The sequence below is a fragment of the Dermochelys coriacea genome, chromosome 5, assembly GCF_009764565.3.
Source record: "Dermochelys coriacea isolate rDerCor1 chromosome 5, rDerCor1.pri.v4, whole genome shotgun sequence".
Taxonomy (NCBI): Eukaryota; Metazoa; Chordata; order Testudines; family Dermochelyidae; genus Dermochelys; species Dermochelys coriacea.
This window is the reverse complement of record NC_050072.1, coordinates 45,759,606-45,780,571: the sequence shown is the minus strand read 5'-3', so window position 1 is coordinate 45,780,571 and position 20,966 is coordinate 45,759,606. Positions and strand designations below refer to the sequence as shown.

Here is a 20,966-nt window from a genome sequence, read left to right as displayed (position 1 = left end):
TAGGGGGCGGGACAAGGCCCTAGGGCGGGGTGAGATGCCGCAGCGGCCGCGTCGCTTGTAAACAGAGCCTGCTTCTGCCCACGTGATCGTGCGAAGTACCTGCACTGGGAGCTGTATTGTCCGCCCGGTGCAGGACGCTACCGCAGCTAGAGGCGGGGCCGGCGCAGCCCGCGTCGCGCGAGCGGCGCAACGAGCGGCAGCAGGAGGCCGAGCTCGCGAGCGGCTGTTCCCCCGCCCGCCCGGCCGGGCTCCGGCGCATCCTTCTCCCCCAAGATGGCTGAAGGCGGGCAGTGAGCCGGCGGTGGACGCGGATGCCTAGCGCGGGCGCGTAGCGGGACACCATGTCCGCCTTCGCGCTGGAGGAGACGCTGGAGGCGGACTGGGTGGCGGTGAGGCCCCACGCCTTCCTCGAGGGAGAGAAGCACAAGTTCGCCTTCATCGTGGCCTGGAACGAGATCGAGGGCAAGTTCGCCATCACCTGCCATAACCGGACTGCTCAGCGGCAGCGCAGCGGCTCGCGGGAGTTGCGCCGGGGCAGCCCCGGGGGGCCGGAGCACAGGGCCCCTGCCCAGGCCGGCGCCCCCGCGGCCCGCCGGACCCCGGCCTGCGGGGCGGACTCCAGCCCGGCCAGGAGCTCCTCGCATCCCCGTGCGGACTCGCTGCTCCGGAGCGCCGCGGCCGGGGCAGAGGCGATGCTGAAGAGCCCGCTGCGGACGAAGGCCAGTCCGGTCCGGAGGCCGCCGCGCAGCACGGACGCGGCGGCGCCGAGCCCAGCAGGTGCGGCCGAGGAGATCGAGGTGCTGGAGCTGGTGAAGGATGAACCCGCGGCCCCTCTGCTCTTGCTGCCGGGACCCATCCAGCAAGGTGCCGAGCCGGCCGCAGATGCGGACTCCCCGGGGGAGGAGTGCAGCTGGGCCGGCCTCTTCTCCTTCCAGGACTTGCGGGCCGTGCATCAGCAGCTGTGCTCGGTGAACTCGGAGCTAGAGCCCTGCCTGCCCGTCTTCCCTGAGGAGCCCTCGAGCATGTGGACTGTGTTGTTCGGGGCCCCGCAGCTGTCCGAGCAGGAGATGGACGCGCTGTGTTACCAGCTACAGGTTTATCTGGGCCATAGCTTAGACACCTGCGGGTGGAAGATCCTCTGCCAGGTGCTCTTCACCGAGACCGACGACCCCGAAGAGTACTACGAGAGCCTGAGCGAACTGCGGCAGAAGGGCTACGAAGAGGTGCTGCAACGTGCCCGCAAACGCATCCAGGAGGTGAGGCCCCAACACAGCTAGGACCCCCCTGCTTAGCCTCCACTTTTTTCCACTCTCTGTTACTCCCTGTAACTCTGCTACCCCCCTTCACCACCCGTACAATTGTACAAGTTAAATAGAAAACTAGTGTAGAAAAGGAAAACTTCACTGTGGGTGTAGGTAAAAGGTAAAACTTTGGAGATGGAAAAACTGGGCTAGACTTTGCTGGATCCAAGAGCCATATTTGGATTGTTTCAAGTGCTTATTGTGTCAGGGGCTAGACTTCTGTGATGTCCTAGGAGCAGCTAGAATTTAGAGGTTTGTGGATAAAAATTTGCTGGATCTGGCAAGACCTAAGTGCCAGATGTATGTTTTTTGCATTGTTCTTGCACCAGGAAGTGTTGGAGTCTGGATTTTTCTGTTTGAGTGAGATTAGCAACATGTGCTGTCTAATTTGACAGTTCAGTTAGGGAGCTTGAGGTAAAAAAAAAAGTAGGCTCCAACAGATTTTGGGTACACATATGTGTCTTTGCAGTGCTAGTGAGCAGTGTGTCAATTTTTTCAGTAGAATTGGAGTTGCATTTCTCTTTAGCTAGAAGAATTCTGGGATTTGGGATTTAAAAAAGACCTGGTTCAAGAAGAATCTACTTGTGTTGCTGTTGTGCCAGTTTGCAAAAGGGTCTACATTTTTAATTTTTTTTTTTTAAGTCCACTGGGACCTGCTATTTTTGTTTTGTTTAGAGGGTAGAATTTGGGGGACTGGCGTTAAAAATTACCAGGATCCAGGTACAAGATTTTGTTTCTCCAGTGCTATTGGGCTGAGATGCATCAGGATTCAGATTTTTTCAATGTTAGACTATTTTTTATTTAAGGTTGTACGGTGTTGGCCAAAAAGCTGCCAAGCTCCAGATGCCAGATCTAGGTTTTAGCTAACATCAAGTGCTGGCATGCAATAGGGTTTGAACTTTTAGTGCCATAGGAGCAGCCATACTTCATTCATGTCATAAAATTTGGGTGATGAGGGCCAAAATATGCTAGATCCTACAGGATCCAGTTGCTGGATCTGGGGTTTTTATAGCATTGATGCTCAGATTTGTGGAGGTCTGGATTTATTTTTGTGGAGGTAGCTAGATTTGTTCTCTCTTCTGACTGTACAGTTCAGGGTCTTGGGTCCATAAATAATCAGGATTCAGGGTAGATCCAGCTTTCACCCAGTGAATGGAGTCATGGAGATCCACAGCATGTTCATTCTGAGGATCATGCCATGATATTGAGTCATGACTGTCACCACAATGCAGCATTTTCATGCATTGACACCTCATTACAAGACTGTCAGAATTCATAATTGTGATTTTTGTGGCATTCTTACCAATAGGGCCAAATTCATCAGTGACATGTCACCAATTAAGTTAACACCAAGGATGAATTTGGCCCAATACTCCTTTTCTCATTTGACTTTCTTGTCTGCAAGAGAGGAATAAGAAGCAGCCTAGAGATTCTTGGGCATTTGCCTAGCACTCTTTTTGTATGGCGCTGTGTAGTACAAAAGAGGTGCCTATGAGACCAGTGGTCTCTGAGAGCCATGTGTAAGGCCTTGAACCTTATTTGGTGATAGTCATTGGTTCATTATTGCTGCCCTACAATTATCTGAGTCCTGATGAGTCTCCACCTACGCTGCTTCTTCACCAGAAACATAGGCAGAAAAGAAAAAAATTAGGCAGCAGAATAAGCTGTCCTCAGTCAGATTCCGGTGCTATCAAGGTCTTGCATTCTTGATGAATGTGTATAATTTGTTGCAGACAAAATGGCATGGCAGCATGTGTGTATTTGACCACAGTACAATCTTTCCTTCCCATGGTAACTGAACTAATTGTATACCTAATGTCTGTACAGTTGTATTTCTGTCAGTGCCTATTGTGTAAATCAATCCATCTTTAATTAAAAAGTGCTTCATGTTTAAGAAAGGAGACCAACTGGTTGATCTGCTCTTTCACTTTTGGCTCTCGGGTTTCTGCATCCGTACCTGTTGAAGCAGCTTGCATGGTAATAGCTTCATTTTAAACAAATAGTTTATATTATTTGGCTTTGTAATTTTAAGAAAAAAAAGGAATAGATGACGGGGTATCCAATATTTGTTAATAGGTAATTCTGAAGATAGAAGTTTTCTATGCTTTGGAGACAGACTTGGCTCTTCCTCTGAAATGTAAACCTGGAGGATCACATTTCATATATTCTCTTTCGACTTGCCTTTTCCATCTGTACTTGAAATCTACTTATCACTGGATAGGAATATTAGATTCCTGCAGTTTTATATGGCTATATATTTTAGTGCTTTGAGGGGCAATGGTGAGTGTTCTCAGTATTGGGTGTGGTTGGTGTGTTATGAAACCTGGTAAATGTAGATGGTTTTGGTTAGTGTACAAAAGATTTCAAACAGTACTTAACATCTTAAAACATTTTTAAGGCTTACATTTTTTCATGTAACTTTTTATAAGATAAATTCTATTGTGCACTTTAAGATGCTATTTTATTATTTCTAAAATACTTGTAATATCCCTAGGTGTAAATTCTATTAATTTGAAGGGAGTATGGGGTGAAGCAATCTGAGCAAAAACCAACTCCTTTGTCTTCGTTGTTGTAGTGTCCCACTCTTTGCCATCTGTTGCTTTTCATAAGTGCCACAAGATCTAATTGATCTTTACAGCAGTTAATAATTGGTGCTGTTAGTACTAGGCATCTTTCTTTGCCTGAACTGTAAAGTTTTAATAAACCATAAGCATTTCTCTCCACTTGCAATGACTCTGTTGTGCAACAAAGCTCCAAAATAAGGAAGACAAAAATAGTTGTACAGGAAGGATATAATCAGCGTTGTAAGGATTTGATTTTTAACGGTGAATGTCCGTAAATGTCAATTTCACATAAACTGCTGAAAAAATAATTTCCCTGGATGATCATTGAAATGTACAGTGAGACAAAATAAGAAACATGCTGCTTGAGAACTTTAGAGTTCTAAGAATATTTCTTCTGTATATTTTGATGTGATGATTTGTTTTAAATTATAAAGCTTTTACATCTTGAATCTCCTTATGTCATTAAATAATTGTCTGACCTCCTCCCCCAACGTCCCACAACTGTGAACATTTAAATAAAAATCAGAAAAAAGGCTTAAATATGAACAATGATATTATTCATTTAAATTATATAAAAATCAAATTCTGCCAAGTCTATTTAAAATTATTTTAATAATTTGTTTTTCTTTTGGTGAAGAAATGCATTTAACTATAGAAATAAGAGTGTTTTTACTGGTATAAGCTGCTTCTACGCTAAAAAGAAAAGGAGTACTTGTGGCACTTTAGAGACTACAAATTTATCTGAGCGTAAGCTTTCGTGAGCTACAGCTCACTCACAAAAGCTTATGCTCAAATAAATTTGTTAGTCTCTAAGGTGCCACAAGTACTCCTTTTTGCGAATACAGACTAACACGGCTGCTACTCTGAAACCTGTCCTTCTACACTAAGTGGGTTTTCTGTATAGCTATACCGGCAAACTTCTAGAGTAGACTAAGCCTTGCTTTACTCCCTCCTGCTTAGCCAGTTGTGAAGTGGAGCATCTGGAGAGATGCCTATACTACATGCCTACTGCATCTTCTCTTTTATGGGATCCTTCAGTGAATAGTATCTTTGCTTTTCTCTGCTGCTCCTCCTATCTCTTCTTAACTTCAGCAACATGAAACTGACTCTTGACAGTTGCGCTGCTGGGGCAAGGCTCTGAATTGTATTTGTGAAACTGGCTAGAACTTGTTAATTTCATCCTGCTGCTGCTTGGTAAAGTTACTAACAGCAGTTGAAGGGACATTGCAGTAGTCTAACTGCAGATGCAGGAAGATCAGTCTTCATTTGTTTACATTCTGTTTATATTTGAGTTATTTTCATGACCTTAAGATCTAGGAACAATTTTAATGAAAGCTTAAAGTCAAAAGAAGTTAATGATGTAATTCTCTTATCTGCTGTGGCTAGTTTACCACTGTTTTGGGGCTAATAGATTTTATTGTAATCTCTTCCCCAATTTAGTACATACGCAGAACGCTTTACTGAGCAACTGGATAGTCTTATAAATCTTAATTTTTCAACTCTTGGTTTAATTTTGCTTTTGATTCAAAGTGGTAGACTTAAAAAAATCTGTCAAGTCTTATGTACTATTGATATACATAACAAAGGTTGCTATCACTGAAAAAAATCCTCCCTATTTGCATACATCTTGTATTTGATAATAGTGCATATTGTTAGTCATACTGTTTTCTTTGTAGAGTCAGTGAATTTCTATTGTATGTGGTTGGCTTTTTACATGGCCATAGAGGAGAGAAAACAAAAAGTCACAATATTGTCAGTGAATTATTTCACATTTTGCAGTTGATTAGATTTAACAATGTTGCTTTAAAGGGATGCTGTCAACATAGGAGTTAATTTGTCAACGTCAGTGTAAAACAATTCAAATAGTAGTTAACAATTTGTAAACATGCACATTTGAATGTTTTTGCTTCTGCTAAAGGCAGTGTTCTACAGTGAAAGCAGTATAGTGAGAAAGTGATGTATTTGCATGATAATTCCAGTAACTTAAAAACTAAACCATAGTTATTTGACTATCATGTAATGCCAATATTTAAGAAGGGCTCTAGAGGTGATCATGGAACTTAGACGGGTAAGTCCCAGGCAAATTAGTTGAAACAATAGTAAAGAATAAAATTGTCAGACACACAGAAGAACATAAATTGTTGCGCAAAAGTCAACAGGGTTTCTGTAAATGCAGATCATGTTTTACTAATCTACTAGAGTTCTTTGAGGGGGGTCAACAAACGTGGACAAGGGGGATCCAGTGGACATAGTGTACTTAGATTTCCAGAAAGCCTTTGACAAGGTCCCTCACCAAAGGCTCTTACGTAAATTAAGTTGTCATGGGATAAGAAGGAAGATCCTTTCATGGATTGAGAACTGGTTAAAAGACAGGGAACAAAGGGTAGGAATAAATGGTAAATTTTCAGAATGGAGGGGGTAACTAGTGGTGTTCCCCAAGGGTCAGTCCTAGACCAGTCCTATTCAACCTATTCATAAATGATCTGGAGAAAGGGATAAACAGCGAGGTGGCAAAGTTTGCAGATGATACTAAACTGCTCAGATCACTAGATCATTACCTGTTAGGTTCACTCCCTCTGGGGCACCTGGCATTGGCCACTGTCAGTAGACAGGATACTGGGCTGGATGGACCTTTGGTCTGACCCAGTTTGGCCATTCTTATGTTCTTATGACTGCTACTAACAATTTGGGTTTAGCTTTGACATAAATGGATCTGTTAAATATGTAGCCATGCACTCTGTCTCTTCTCATAATTCAGTGCCCTGCTGTTTTAAAGTCGAACATTGCCTTTTTATATCCATTCTGGATTATCAAATAGTTTGTGTATAGATTTCAGAGTAGCAGCCGTGTTAGTCTGTATTCGCAAAAAGAAAAGGAGTACTTGTGGCACCTTAGAGACTAACAAATTTATTTGAGCATAAGCCTTCGTGAGCTACAGCATCCGATGAAGTGAGCTGTAGCTCACGAAAGCTTATGCTCAAATAAATTTGTTAGTCTCTAAGGTGCTACAAGTACTCCTTTTCTTTTTGTGTATAGAATCATTGTTGTGATTGAATACTGCAGAAGATAAAGATAAATCTTGTCTAGGAACTGTAATGGTTAAATCTGAAAGATTTGCAAGACTTCTTGTAAGAAGAATAAAGCATACTTTTTGTTTTATACTTCTCTTTGATTTAAAATTGATTTGAAATTCAGAGACTTCAAATCTTGGCTTCTTTATTAATTATTCTGAACCTTTTATATGACTTTCTGTGGTGGTAGTCATCAGTTAATAGGGTGGTATTTTTTTTTTTCAGTTGAAGTAAAAGGGAGCAGAATAAAGCCAGCATTGAGCACTTTGAAAATCGCAGATGTAGATGATTGACAACAGATCTCAAATACTTGTTGGTGATAGTTTTATTAGAAACCAATATTGTTGTTCTGCAGTCTTGATTCAACACTGAATATTTGAATAAATGAACGTGAAACCACTCAAGGTGAGCGAGATGGGTTGGATCACAGAAAACCCCTTGGGAATTGCCAACTAATGTGCTGAGACTGCCTCTAAGCCAGTCTTCCCTTGCAGCTTGGGACTTCAGAACCTTGCCTTGTTTGAGCCAGACACGCTAGCCTGCTACAAACACAGACCCAGGTCTGAACTACATCCCACAAACTGCAGGCTTAACTGAAAACAGCTTGAGAAGTGTTCCTGTCTCCAACACCCAGGTACCCAGCTCCCAATGGGGTCCAAACCCCAAATAAATCCATTTTACCCTGTATAAAGCTTATACAGGATAAACTTATAAATTGTTTGCCCTCTATAACACTGATGGAGAGAGATACACAGCTGTTTGCCCCCCCAGGTAATAATACATACTCTGGGTTAATAAGTAAAAAGTGATTTTATTAAATAAAAAAAGTAAGATTTAAGTGGTTCCAAGTAATAACAGACAGAACAAAGTGAATTACCAAGCAAAATAAAATAAAACGCGTAAGTCTAAACCTAATACAGTAAGAAAGTGATTACTGATGAAATCTCACCCTCAGAGATGTTCCAGTAAGCTTCTTGTATAGACTAGCCTCCTTCTAGCCTGGGTCCAGCAATCACTCACACCCCTGCAGTTACTGTCCTTTGTTCCAGTTTCTTTCACGTATCCTGTGGGCTGGAGAGGCTATCTCTTGAGCCAGCTGAAGACAAAATGGAGAGGTCTCCCACGGGCTTACATAGACTTTCTTTTGTGGGTGGAGACCTCCTCCTCTCTCCTAGTCAGAATCCAGCTCCCTGTTGGAGTTTTGGAGTCACATGTCCAGGCATGACTCAGTTTCTTACCAGCCTGGCCACATTCCCATGAAAGCTCAGATACGGATTGGCGTCTCCCAGTTCATTGTTAGCTTAGGTATTTCTTGTTTGGACACTTAATGAGAATAGTCTTTTCTCAGGAAGCTGACCAACTGAGGCTACTTAAAAGTAAACAAGTACATAGCCAATATTCATAACTTTGAGTACAAAAATGATACATGCATACAAATAGGATGAATATATCCAGTGGATCATAACCTTTTCAGAGCGATGTTACATGGCATATCTAGCATAAAACATATTTAAGTTATGTCATATTTACTTTCATAAGCATATTTCCATAAAGCATTATGTGGTGCAACATCACAGTGAGTAATGTAGCTTAGTTAACATCTGCCAGTTTTTTGGTACAGTATTCTATATGGAATTAGCCAGTGGCCTCATTCTGTTGTCCACATCATAATTAGGTTTGGCAGAATTTGATTTTTATTTTATATATATTTTGGTGGATAATATCAATATTTATTTTTGAGCATTTTTTATTTATATCCATTTAAATTTTCACAGATGTGGGAAAGGGGTCATAAAATAATTTGACAGATTGAGACTGAAAAAGTTAAAACTGTATAATTTTTTAAAATACAAATTGTCAACATCATATGTCAAACATACAAAGTAAATATCCTTAAATTCTCAAGCAGCGTTTTCTTTAGCCATCTGTAAATTTTGATTGTTGATTTATGTGTATGATGAAATCAACATTTACCAATAATCTAATCTTTCCAAGACCAATCATAATGTGCACTAATTAGTACCTAGTTAGGAGCCCTAGCCAGAGAGGATTTTTTTCCAGAGTTGTCCTTACTCAGCTGTCTTTTTCACATAGGGCATGTTTTCACTAGCAACGTTAAAGTGCTTTAACGTAGCTGTGTAGTTGCAGCACCAGCGCCGGGAGAGAACTCTCCCAGCACTATAAAAATCTCTTCCTGGAGGAGAGTAGCTACCAGCACTGGGAATACAGCTCCCAGCGCTGGTGCACTGTCTACACTGCCATGTAACAGTGCTGAAACTTGCAACGCTCAGGGGATGTTTTTTCACACCCTTGAGCGAGAAAGTTGCATCGCTGTAAAGTGGCAGTGTAGACAAGGCTTTAGTACAAGTTAGAGTTGCTCTCTGCATACAAGCCCATTGGCGCTTTTTTTTTTCAGTTTATCATGGACTACTCAAAGCTTATAAGTGCCTTAAAGTCAAAACTCTTAAGATCTAGTTTTCCACCTGACTCATCCTGCAGCTGTGTAACACAGCATTGAAGATACTGTGATGATATCGTAGATGAATAAAAATCACAATGGAGTAACTTTCCCATCTTGCAAACTAAAAATGCAAATGCATCAACACTTTTTTCTTTTTCAAAATGAAAATCTCTGCACTTCCGAAATGTCAAGTGTATTTTGTTTAAAGATTAATGTGTTATGTATAAGGAGTATGCATGTGCTTTAAAATGTTCTCAATTAAACACAAACATTTTAATGTTGAGAGTGAGATATTAACTTGAAGGCATGGAAACATTTGACTGAGGGAGATAGAGAGCTTACTCTAAGGGAACATTATAAAGAATTCTTCGGCTTTAAGTAAAACTTCTGAAGTTCTGCTGGAATTATTTTATCCTTTTAAGTAGCAGTCGTTTGTTTTTAAAAAAAAAAAAAAAAAAAAAGTGTTCCAGCATTTTGCCTTCCCTTCCTACATTTTGTTGTCTTTACATTTCACTTATTTATATATTGCTCTTCCTTTTTACTTTTGTTTTGTGGACTGAAACAAATTTGAAACAATTTTGGTCGTTGAAGCAATAATATCCTCTTTTTTCTCGGAGGTTAGGGTTATTGTAAATGTGAGTTTGCTTTCCGCTGACAAAGTAGCATGTTTGGGAAAACAACACAAGAATGAGCTTCTTTAAAAGTGTACAAAATTAATAGTTTTATGCACTTCATTTGTAATAGATGAATACATCTTTGAAAAAGCACTCTCACGGATTCAAACCTCTGATATTGACTTATGCTTAGAAATCCTCGTGCTTTGGGAGGCTTGTGACCATAGGTTAATTGGAGTTTTGGCTTGCTGCTTTTAACTGTTGTCTTCTTGTTCCCAAGCATCGTAGGGTTCCTTGGCCAGGTCTACACTACAAACTTTCATCAGTATAACTATGTTGCTCAAGGGTATGAAAAATCCACACCCCTGAGCAATGTAGTTACACCGACCTAACCGCCGATGCGGACAGCGGTATGTCGGTGGGAGAGCTTCTCCCGTCGACCTAGCTACCACCTCTCGTGGAGGACGATTAACTACACTGACAGGAGAAGCTCTCCCATCAGCATAGCAGTGTCTTCGCTACAGTGGTGCAGCTGCGTCGCTGGAGCACTGTACATGTAGATAAGCACTTGTTCTCTAACAAAGATTCATAGAAAACTGGACAATGTTGCATACATGTAAAAAATATAAAATAAAATGTTTAACATTTATATATGGTGCTTGTGTGGATGGACTTTGCAAAAAAGAAATCCTTTAGTTCTTTATTGCTTTTACTAAAGATAATCATGGGTACTATTTTAATCTAAAAAAAATAGAATGTGCGTAATATACGCATCTCAAAGGAAAAAAAGGGCTTTAAATTTATACATACACTGAAAAAAAGGGTACCTACTCAAAGATGCTGGGCTCCAATTTAAAAATCCCACATTAAAAGTAACACTAATGTAACAAAATGCAGCAATACCATTCAGTATGGTCTGTAACTGGTGGGCCAGGAAGTTTTAAAAACCAAAATCACTTTCCTTCTTCAGCAACACCCCTCTCAGAATTCTGGCCTCTTTTCAAATGCCTGGGGAAAAAGATGAGCTGCTTACACAGCAGTAATATACTATCAAAGCAGGTTATTTAACTGTGTAGACGGCGAGTGGGGAGCATCTTGATTTTTGTGCACTGGGGACTTCATTACTGACCTTAGATCAATTTTAATTATTTAGTATTTAACGTCAAAGTTTGAGTTGTTCATGCTCCTAGGTTCTGGTCATAATAAATATGATGAAGTTTTTTTTATAGTGATACTAATCTAGGCATGTGCAGTTGGATCACCTTAGTGTGCCTGAATATAGAGGGGGGTGGATGTCTATGTAATATACCCTTTTTCAGCTCAGGACCAGAATTAGGACACTCACTATGTTGACACTGGCAGAGTTACCTCGCCAGCAGTTACAGTGTTGCTCAGAAAGCACTGAAGGGAAACCGCTGTTGTGTGTTCACACCATCAGTTGCCTGAGCAATAGCGTGTTCACACTTGTGGCACTTGCAACGGTATTCGGAGTGGTGCACTCTAGGCAGCTATCAAACAGAGCATCCCTTCCTCTTCTGCTGCTAAGAGTTGTGTGGAAAGGTGGAGGGGGTTGCGGGGCATCCTGGATCCTGTCCCAATGCCCCGTTATGCATTGCTTTGCATCCTGGCAATCTCTGTGCTTCCATCCGCATTTGGTGCCATCTTTCAATTGTTTGTACTGTATGCTCTGCCTCTTTGATCTGCAGGAATGGATCCTGTGTTGCTGACCAATACGCTGCTTGCTCTCACTAGCACATCACGAGTGGCAGTGGAGTAATTCCTTAAACTACAAAGGCGAGAAGAGTTAGACATTGTGTAGTAGCTATGATTGCATGTGGCATTCATGGAGGCGTTGACCGCAGTGGAGCTCCGCTTTTGGGCTCGGGAAACAAGCACGTTGTCATGCACGTCCGGGATGCAGAACTTTCGGATGAGGAAAGCCACATTCATGGGACTGTGTGATAAGCTCACCCCAGCCCTGCGGCGCAAGGACATGAGAATGAGAGCTGCCCTGTCACTGGAGAAGCGCATGGCGATTGCATTGTGGAAGCTGGCTACTCCAGGCTGCTACCGATCGGTTGCTAACTAGTTCAGAGTGGGAAAGTTGACGGAGTCGTGTTGATGGAAGTGTGCAGGGCCATTAATTGCATCCTGCTCTGAAAGACTGTGATTCTGGGCAACATGCGTGACATTGTGGATGGCTTTGCAAAAATGGGCTTCCCTAACTGCAGAGGGGCGATAGATGGCATGCATATTCCAATTTTGGCACCACACCACCTAGCTCATTAATCGGAAGGGGTGTTTCTGAGTGGTTCTCCAGGTGCTTGTGAATCACAGTGCGTTTCACAAACATTAACACAGGCTAGTCCGGAAAGGTGCATGACACATGCATCTTTTGGAACACTGGCCTATTCAGGAAGCTGCAAGCAGGGACTTTCTTCCTGGACCAGAAGATAATTATAGCGGAAGTCGAAATGCTCATTGTAATTCTGGGAGAGCTTGCCTACCCCTTAATGCTGTGGCTTATGAAGCTATACACAGGGCATCTTGACAGCAGCAAGAAGTGGGTTCAATAACAGGCTGAGCAAGTGCAGAATGACTGTTGAGTGTGCTGCTGTCCATTTAAAGGCCCGCTGGCACTGCCTATATGGGAGGTTGGACCTGGCCAATGACAATATTCCTGTGCTTTTAGCCACATGCTGTACGCTCCATAATATTTGTGAAGGGAAGGGTGGAAGCTTCACTCAGGGCTGTACTGCTGAAGCTCAGCGCCTGGAGGCTGAATTTGAACAGGCAGAGACTATTAGAGGGGTGCAGCACGGGGCCATAAGGTTCAGGGATGATTTGTGGCAGCAGTTTGAAGCTGAAAGCCACTAATATTTGTTGCTATGCTCGGGAGTGCAGTGCTTGTAATGCTAGGAGGTGATTGTGATTGGTGCAGACGATGCACTATGAATGTTTAAAAAAAATTTCCTGTTGGTTTGCAGGGCTCTGTTTGCTTTCAATTAATGGAATACAGATTGCTTTCAAACCAAAACAATTCTTTTATTAAAAAACAACAACTGGAGGAGAGAGACAAACAAAAACCACATCAGCACTGTGGGGGAAGGGAGGGTCCCAGGAGGAGGTGCGGTCCGGGATGGTTAGATTTGTGTATGTCCAGATATCCTATGCAGTCTTGTCCTTTGGAGTACAGTGTTGCGGATACTGTACTTCAGCAGGACTCAACTGTAGAGGGATGGGTGTTGAGTGCAGTGGGTACTGGGAGTCCGCAGGGCTGGACTGTGATGGGGGAGGAGTGGAATGCAGCGAATACAGACTGGAGCCAGGAGGTTGATAAGAGTTTATTGGCGGTGTCTGTGGGGGGGACACATGGGAAACGGTTTTGTGACAGTGGCTACAGGGAAGGGCGGGAGTGGAGCTGCTCGGTTTGCAGTGCTGCTAGTGCTTGGAACGTTTCTGCTTGGCGCTCCATAACTTTTAAGAGCTGCTCCATGGCTTTATTCTGTTGTGCCAGTTTCTTCTTTTGGCTGCTCTTCTCACTGTCCCGCCACTCCTTCAGTTCTTGTTTTTCGGCTGTGGAGTGCACCATGACATCACACAGAAAGTCCTCTTTAGTTCTTCGTGGCTGCTTTCTAATTTTGTGCAGCCGTTCAGCTGCTGATAACAAAGAGGATGGCTGGGCTCGCAAGGTGATATCTGTGAAGCCAAAATGCAACATTTTACAGAAGCAGTATTATTTGCAACACACAGACCACTGATTCAGTGATTTAGAACACAGTCACTATTTACATACCTGTCACTAACTGGTTGACCCCAGGCAAGCAGACATGAGCCACAAGACCCCCAAAATGGTGAGTAACTGCAGGGGCAGGGGAAATCAGTGTTCCAGAACTACTGTACACTGGGCACATGCCTCTTGGGGAGAGGCAGCACTTTAGGGGGAGCTTTATAATCATTCCTGTCCCCACATTTTCCACAGGCTGTGTTTGTTATGGAAGATATCTCGCCGCTGAGGGTGAGCAGAGAATCAAGGGAGGGCCTTCTCCAAGGCTGCAGCTTCCACCCTGGCCCTTATGCAGCTCGCCTGTGTGCAACAATGGTCCCCTCCCCAGTGACGGCAGAGTGGTACGGGAAAGTTACCTTTAATGGGGCAAGAAACAAAGCAGCTCCGCCAAAGAACCTGTGGCAGCGGATTGCCCAGTATCTCTGAGAGTTCAGTGGAGATCTCTGAGGCAGATTCCTGTGAAGTGAGGGAGTCCATCAATGCCCTGTTCCACTGCTCAGACTAGGCATGTAGTGGTACGTGCATCATACAGATACAAGCCTGCTTTCTCCAACCATCCTGCCCCCAACAACTTGCTTCAGCGATTCCCAGAATCAAATCCGCTTACCAGAAGCCTCCTCTCCTGTTTGCGCTTTACCAAGCTCCTACAGCTGTGACTGGCTAGCCTCCTCCGGGGTAGAGAAGAGCTCCTGGCTGCATGCATCTCTGACCTCCTGAGTTGTCCTCTGCCTCTGGGTCCCCCTTCCCCGCCACATCCTTGTCCAAGATTTCCTCCTTCTGACTTGGTCCACTCTTGACTGGCATGCAAGTGCCTAAGTATCCACAGAGGCCCTTGCAGTGGAGGTGGGGTCGCCACCAAGGATCGCGTCCAGCTCTTTGTAGAACCTGCTGCTCGTGGGCGCAGCCCCTGAGCTGTGGTTTGTCTCCCGTGCCTTGTGGTAGGCTTTCTGAAGCTCCTTCACTTTGACCTTGCACTGCAGTGTGTCCCAGTCATGGCCCCTTTCTGTCATGCATCATGAAATCTGTCCGTAGGTATCATAATTCCTATGGCTGGAGCGCAGCTGGGACTGGACAGCCTCCTCTTCCCAAATGCTGATGAGGTCCAGCAGCTCGGCATTGCTCTAAGCAGGGGATCGCCTGGTGCGTGAAGCAGGCATAGTTACCTGGAAAGATGCTTGGAGACCACTGCACGAGTCACCAAACAAACAGGAAGAGGACTTTCAAAATTCCCAAGGAATTTAAGGGTGGGGCTCATAGTTGGTCACCTGAGGACAGGGCAATAGAGTTCAAACCGATGACCAGAGAGACGAGAAGAGGCATTGCGGAACACCTCCCGGAGGCCAATCACAGCACTGTAATTGACCAGTGTGTCTACACTGGCACTGCAGCGCTGTAGCCCCGGCACAGAAAGCTCTACACCTCTAGGGGTGTGGTTTTTTGTTTTTTTTTGTTTTTTTACAGCGCTGCAGCTGTGCAGTTTGTGCTCACTAAATAGCTTGGCAGTGTGTACACCTCGGGAATTACACTGCAGAAAGCTGCTTTACTGTGCAGAAACTTGCCAGCGTAGACAAGGCCTCAGTTGCTTGGTGTTCCTTCTCTCTTTCCACCTATTGCTGTGTTGCTTCCTGCCCTCTGCTTTCTACTTTACTTCATCTCTCCCTCTCTAGTTTCCTTTCCTTATTCCTAAATCATCTTTTCCCCTCTTTTATTAAATGTCCTGCAGGGCTTAGCTTTAAAATCAGTCCTTTCTAAGTTGCTTACAAAATCCTGTTTTTGTTTTGTTGTCTTCAGACTCCTATCTCTGAGATATTACCACATAGGTAGGCTCTAAACTAGACAGCTGGTTCTTTCCAGTCATTGCATCTTTTTTTTTTTTTTTAAACAGCCATTTCCCTTTATAGTGTGTCTATAGTATGCTTACAAATGGCCAGCAGGGCTTAGCTGTTATATAGCTTTTTATAACTGTGATGTTGCTATAATAGAGATGGAGGAGCCACTGAAAAACAGAATCTTGTAAATGGGTGGACCTGCAGTTTTTATAGGCCGCTGTGTAATCTTTGCCAGGACACATTTTGTACATCCTTTTTTCTAATCTAGTAGAGTAGTCTCCAAAGTGGGGTGCATGGATGACCATCTCTGGGGGCGGGTGGCAGGAGGAGTGCCGCCGAAGGAGCGCCGCCTGCACGGGGGCAGCTGTGCTCCTGGACCTTTGATTATTCGGTGGCATGCCAGCGGCAGCTCTTCTTTGGTTTTGTTTCCCTAGAGCGGGCCCTGGGGGTGTGCCATTCAAAAAGTTTGGAAACCACTGATCTAGTACACTATTGTTGGTACAATTCTAGTCTGTTTAAAATAGCTGCTTTTAGGATAGAACATCTGCAAAAGTATAGGCTTCATCAAGTTAACTGATAATTTTATGGAATTCTCTTGCTTTTCAGATGACATTTATGATGAAAGAATATAATGTTGGGAGAAGAAAGGTTAATTCTGAACTTCTTCAGTCCCACCCAGATTATCCTCCAGATGTTTGGAGAGATTTTTGTGCCGATACTTTAAAAAAAAAAAATCTGCAAAAAGGAGGCTGTGGATAGATAGGATAGGTGGGGTGTCTTTGTTATGGAAAATTAACATAGGATGTATACTATGTAAGTGGCTTGAGTGCTTTGTTTAAAAGTCAGGCAACTCCTTCGAAACATGGCTCTACACTCTAACTTCTTACAGTGAGAACAATTATTTTCCACAAAAATAAGTCTGCATTTCAAGTCTTGGGACCTGCTAATTCTACTGTGTAGCTTTTAATGTCATAAAGCCACTACAAATGGCAAGAAAATCAATTCTTTTTGAATTTTGTAATTATGATATACGTACAACATTTTATGCAGTTTTGGGCAGCTCCAGTACTCAAGAGATGTCAATAAATGAATGTTTGTATGTTGTTTTTTCTGTCTTTTTAGAGAAAAACATCAAATGACTTAAGGGGGCAGCAGCAACTTAAAAAAAAGACAACTTTTAGGATTGTCACGATATAGTGGTTAAAGGAGAGCTAGCTGATCTCTGGCCTTTCAAAAACTCTTTGATAAAGTCCCTCACAAGAGGCTATTAAGGAAATCTTAATAGATGGGATAAGAGAGAAAATACCATGTATTTAAAAACTCAGATGGAAAACAGGGTTAGACTGTCACTATTAACCTTTCGCCTTGTTGAAAATTAGGTGCACAAATGTTTGGTACTAGGACCAGTGTTCAGTGTATTAGTGATCTAGGAAAGAGAGTAAATCCACAGTTGCAGATTTTGCAGAATTATTTAGGCTCATCAAGATGAGATGATTGAAACTGTCTGAGAAATGTTAACAAAGACAAGACACCTTGGAACAATGCACTTGAACTACTCTCATACTTCATAGGATACTAAAATTCACAGTACCAGTCAGAACAAAGATCTCAATGTCAGCGTGTGTAGCTCAATGAAAGCCTTCTCAGCTTGCAGTGCTATTTAAAAGCAAACAATATTATCATGTAAATACTGGGATGGAAAATATTATGCTACCATTATATAAATTGATGGAATGCCCTCCCAGAGCTTTTGAAACTGAGATTTGTTGGTGTATAGGGTAGTTTTCAAGAATAGCAGTAAAGTGCTATTACTTGAATTACCTAAAACTAGGCTGTAAAAGGTACTGGAAGGAACAGTCCTCTATTATTAGGGTATGTCTACACTACGAAATTAGGTCGAATTTATAGAAGTCGGTTTGGAGAAAGCGTTTTTATACAGTTGAGTGTGTGTGTCCCCACACAAACGCTCTAAGTGCATGTAGTCGGCGGACTGTGTCCACAGTACCGAGGCAACTGTCGACTTCTGGAGCTTTGCACTATGGGTAGCTATCCCACAGTTCCCACAGTCTCCACCGCCCATTTGAATTCTGGGTAGAAATCCCAATGCCTGATGGGGCTAAAACATTGTCACGGGTGGTTCTGGGTACATATCGTCAAGCACCCGTTCCCTCCCTCCCTCCATAAAAGCAAGGGCAGACAATCGTTTTGCACCTTTTTTCTTGAATTACCTGTGCAGATGCCATACCATGGCAAGCATGGAGCCTGCTCCGCTAACCGTCACCGTATGTCTCCTGGGTGCTGGCGGATGTGGTACTGCATTGCTACACAGCAGCAGTTTATTGCCTTTTGGCAGCATGGGAGTGACTCAGCCAGGTCACTTTCCTTGTTTTGTCACATGGCGATTGAGTCCTACCGGCAGTGCACTGTCTTTTAATCTGTAGCCAGCAGAAGACAATGACCAGCAGTCATACTGCACTGTCTTCTTCCGAGCTCCTAGGAGGTGACGATGGCTAGCGGTTGTACTGCACGGTCTGCTGCCAGCAAGAAGTATAAAGATAGATGAAGTGGCTCAAAACAAGAAATAGACCAGATTTGTTTTGTATTCATTTTCTCCTCCCTCCCTCCCTCTGTGAAATCAAAGGCCTGCTAAACCCAGTTTTGAGTTCTATCCTTGAGGCAGCCATTCAGTTTCTCACAAAACCACCCCCTTTGTTAATTTTAATTCCCTGTAAGCCATGTCATCAGTCGCCCCTCCCTCTGTCAGGGCAACAGCAGAAAATTGTTCCGTGCCTTTTTTCTGTGCAGACGCCATACCATAGCAAGCATGGAGCCTGCTCAGATCACTTTGGCAATTAGGAGCACATTAAACACCACACGCATTATCCAGCAGTATATGCAGCACCAGAACCTGGCAAAGTGAAACCGGGCGAGTAGGCGACGTCAGCGCGATTACGAGAGTGATGAGGACATGGACACAGACTTCTCTCAAAGCACGGGCCCTGCCAATGTGGACATCCTGGTGCTAATGGGGCAGGCTCATGCGGTGGAACGCCGATTCTGGGCCCGGGAAACAAGCACAGACTGGTGGGACCGCATAGTGTTGCAGGTCTGGGACAATTCCCAATGGCTGCAAAACTTCCGCATGCGTAAGGGCACTTTCATGAAACTTTGACTTGCTTTCCCCTGCCCTGAGGCGCAAGAATACCAAGATGAGAGCAGCCCTCACAGTTGAGAAGCCAGTGGCAATAGCCCTGTGGAAGCTTGCAATACCAGACAGCTACTGGTCAGTCGGGAATCAATTTGGAGTGGGCAAATCTACTGAGGGGGCTGCTGTGATGCAAGTAGCCAACGCAATCAAAGATCTGCTGATATCAAGGGTAGTGACTCTGGGAAATGTGCAGGTCATAGTGGATGGCTTTGCTGCAATGGGATTCCCTAACTGTGGTGGGGCCATAGACGGAACCCATATCCCTATCTTGGCACTGGAGCACCAAGCCAGCAGAGTACATAAACTGCAAGGGGTACTTTTCAATAGTGCTGCAAGCATTGGTGGATCACAAGGAACATTTCACCAACAACAACGTGAGATGGCTGGGAAAGGTACATCTTCAGGAACTCTGGTCTGTTTCAAAAGCTGCAGGAAGGGACTTTCTTCCCAGACCAGAAAATAACAGTTGGGGATGTTGAAATGTCTATAGTTATCCTTGGGGACCCAGCCTACCCCTTAACGCCATGGCTCATGAAGCCATAGATAGGCAGCCTGGAGAGTAGTCAGGAACTGTTCAACTTCAGGCTGAGCAAGTGCAGAATGGTGGTAGAATGTGCATTTGGACGTTTAAAAGCGCGCTGGTGCAGTTTACTGACTCAGTTAGATCTCAGCGAAACCAATATTCCCACTGTTATTACTGCTTGCTGTGCGCTCCACAATATCTGTGAGAGTAAGGGGGAGATGTTTATGGCGGGGTGGGAGGTTGAGGCAAATGGTCTGGCTGCTAGTTATGCACAGCTAGACACCAGGGCGTTAGAAGAGCACAGGAGGGTGCGGTGCGCATCAGAGAAGCTTTGAAAACCAGTTTCATGAATGGCCAGGCTATGGTGTGAAAGTTCTGTTTGTTTCTCCTTGATGAAACCCCCCGCCCCTTGGTTCCCTCTACTTCCCTGTAAGCTGACCACCCTCCCCACCTCCCTTCGATCACCGCTTGCAGAGGCAATAAAGTCATTGTTGCTTCACATTCATGCATTCTTTATTAATTCATCACACAAATAGGGGGATAATTACCAAGGTAGCCCAGGAGGGGTGGTGGAGGAGGGAAGGACAAGGCCACACAGCACTTTAAAAGTTGAAAACTTATTGAATGCCAGCCATCTGTTACTTGGGCAGTCCTCTGGGGTGGAGTGGCTGGGTGGCCGGAGGCCCCCCCACCGTGTTCTTTGGCGTCTTGGTGAGGAGACTATGGAACTTGGGGAGGAGGGCGGTTGGTTACACAGGGGCTGTAGCGGCGGTCTTTGCTCCTGCTGCCTTTCCTGCAGCTCAACCATACGCTGGAGCATATTAGTTTGATCCTCCAGCAGCCTCAGCATTGAATCCTGCCTCCTCTCATCACGCTGCCGCCACCTTTCAGCTTCAGCCCTTCTCTTCAGCCCGTCACCTCTCTTCCTGGTCATTTTGTGCTTTCCTGCACTCTGACATTGACATTGTCTGCCTCCATGCATTTGTCTGTGCTCTGTCAGTGTGGGAGGACAGCATGAGCTCAGAGAACATTTCATCGCGAGTGTGGTTTTTTTCGCCTTCTCATCTTTGCTAGACTCTGGGAAGGAGAAGATCCTATGATCCTTGAAACACATGCAACTGGTGGAGGAAAAAAAAAAAGGGACAGTGGTATTTAAAAAGACACATTTTATAGAACAATGAGTATACTCTTTCACAGTAAACCTTGTTGTTAACATTACATACCTAGCACTTGTGCTTTCGTTACAAGGTCGCATTTTGCCTCCCCCCACTGCATGGCTAACAGTGGGGAACATTTCTGTTCAGCCATAGGCAAACAGCTCAGCAGGAAGGGGCACCTCTGAATGTCCCCTTAAGAAAAGCACCCTATTTCAACCAGGTGACGGTGAATTATATCACTCTCCTGAGGATAACACAGAGAGAGAAAGAACGGATGTTGTTTGAACACCAGCAAACATACACTGCAATGCTTTGTTCTACAATGATTCCCGAGTACATGCTACTGGCCTGGAGTGGTAAAGTGTCATACCATGGTGGATGGAATAAGGCTGCCCTCCCCAGAAACCTTTTGCAAAGGCTTTGAGAGTACATCCAGGAGAGCCACGAATGC

General features: G+C 44.0%; 1 protein-coding gene and 1 long non-coding RNA gene across 3 annotated transcripts in view; both read left to right on the top strand.

Moving 5' to 3' along the window:
• Positions 1-11: 11 nt before the first annotated feature.
• Positions 12-20,966, top strand: part of JMY (junction mediating and regulatory protein, p53 cofactor) — a 143,039-nt gene continuing 122,084 nt past the window's right edge. The window contains exon 1 of one of the 2 annotated variants that reach the window (XM_043514636.1): positions 12-1,256. In XM_043514636.1, the coding sequence (XP_043370571.1) occupies positions 342-1,256 (915 nt within the window). In that variant the 5' untranslated portion in view covers positions 12-341. The remainder of the gene's footprint in view (positions 1,257-20,966) is intronic. The other variant, XM_038401940.2, reaches the window with a different exon arrangement.
• LOC122460225 lies at positions 7,943-16,726 on the top strand. The gene is made up of 2 exons (XR_006281389.1): positions 7,943-8,512; positions 14,642-16,726. It is a non-coding gene; the product is annotated as an uncharacterized LOC122460225 (long non-coding RNA).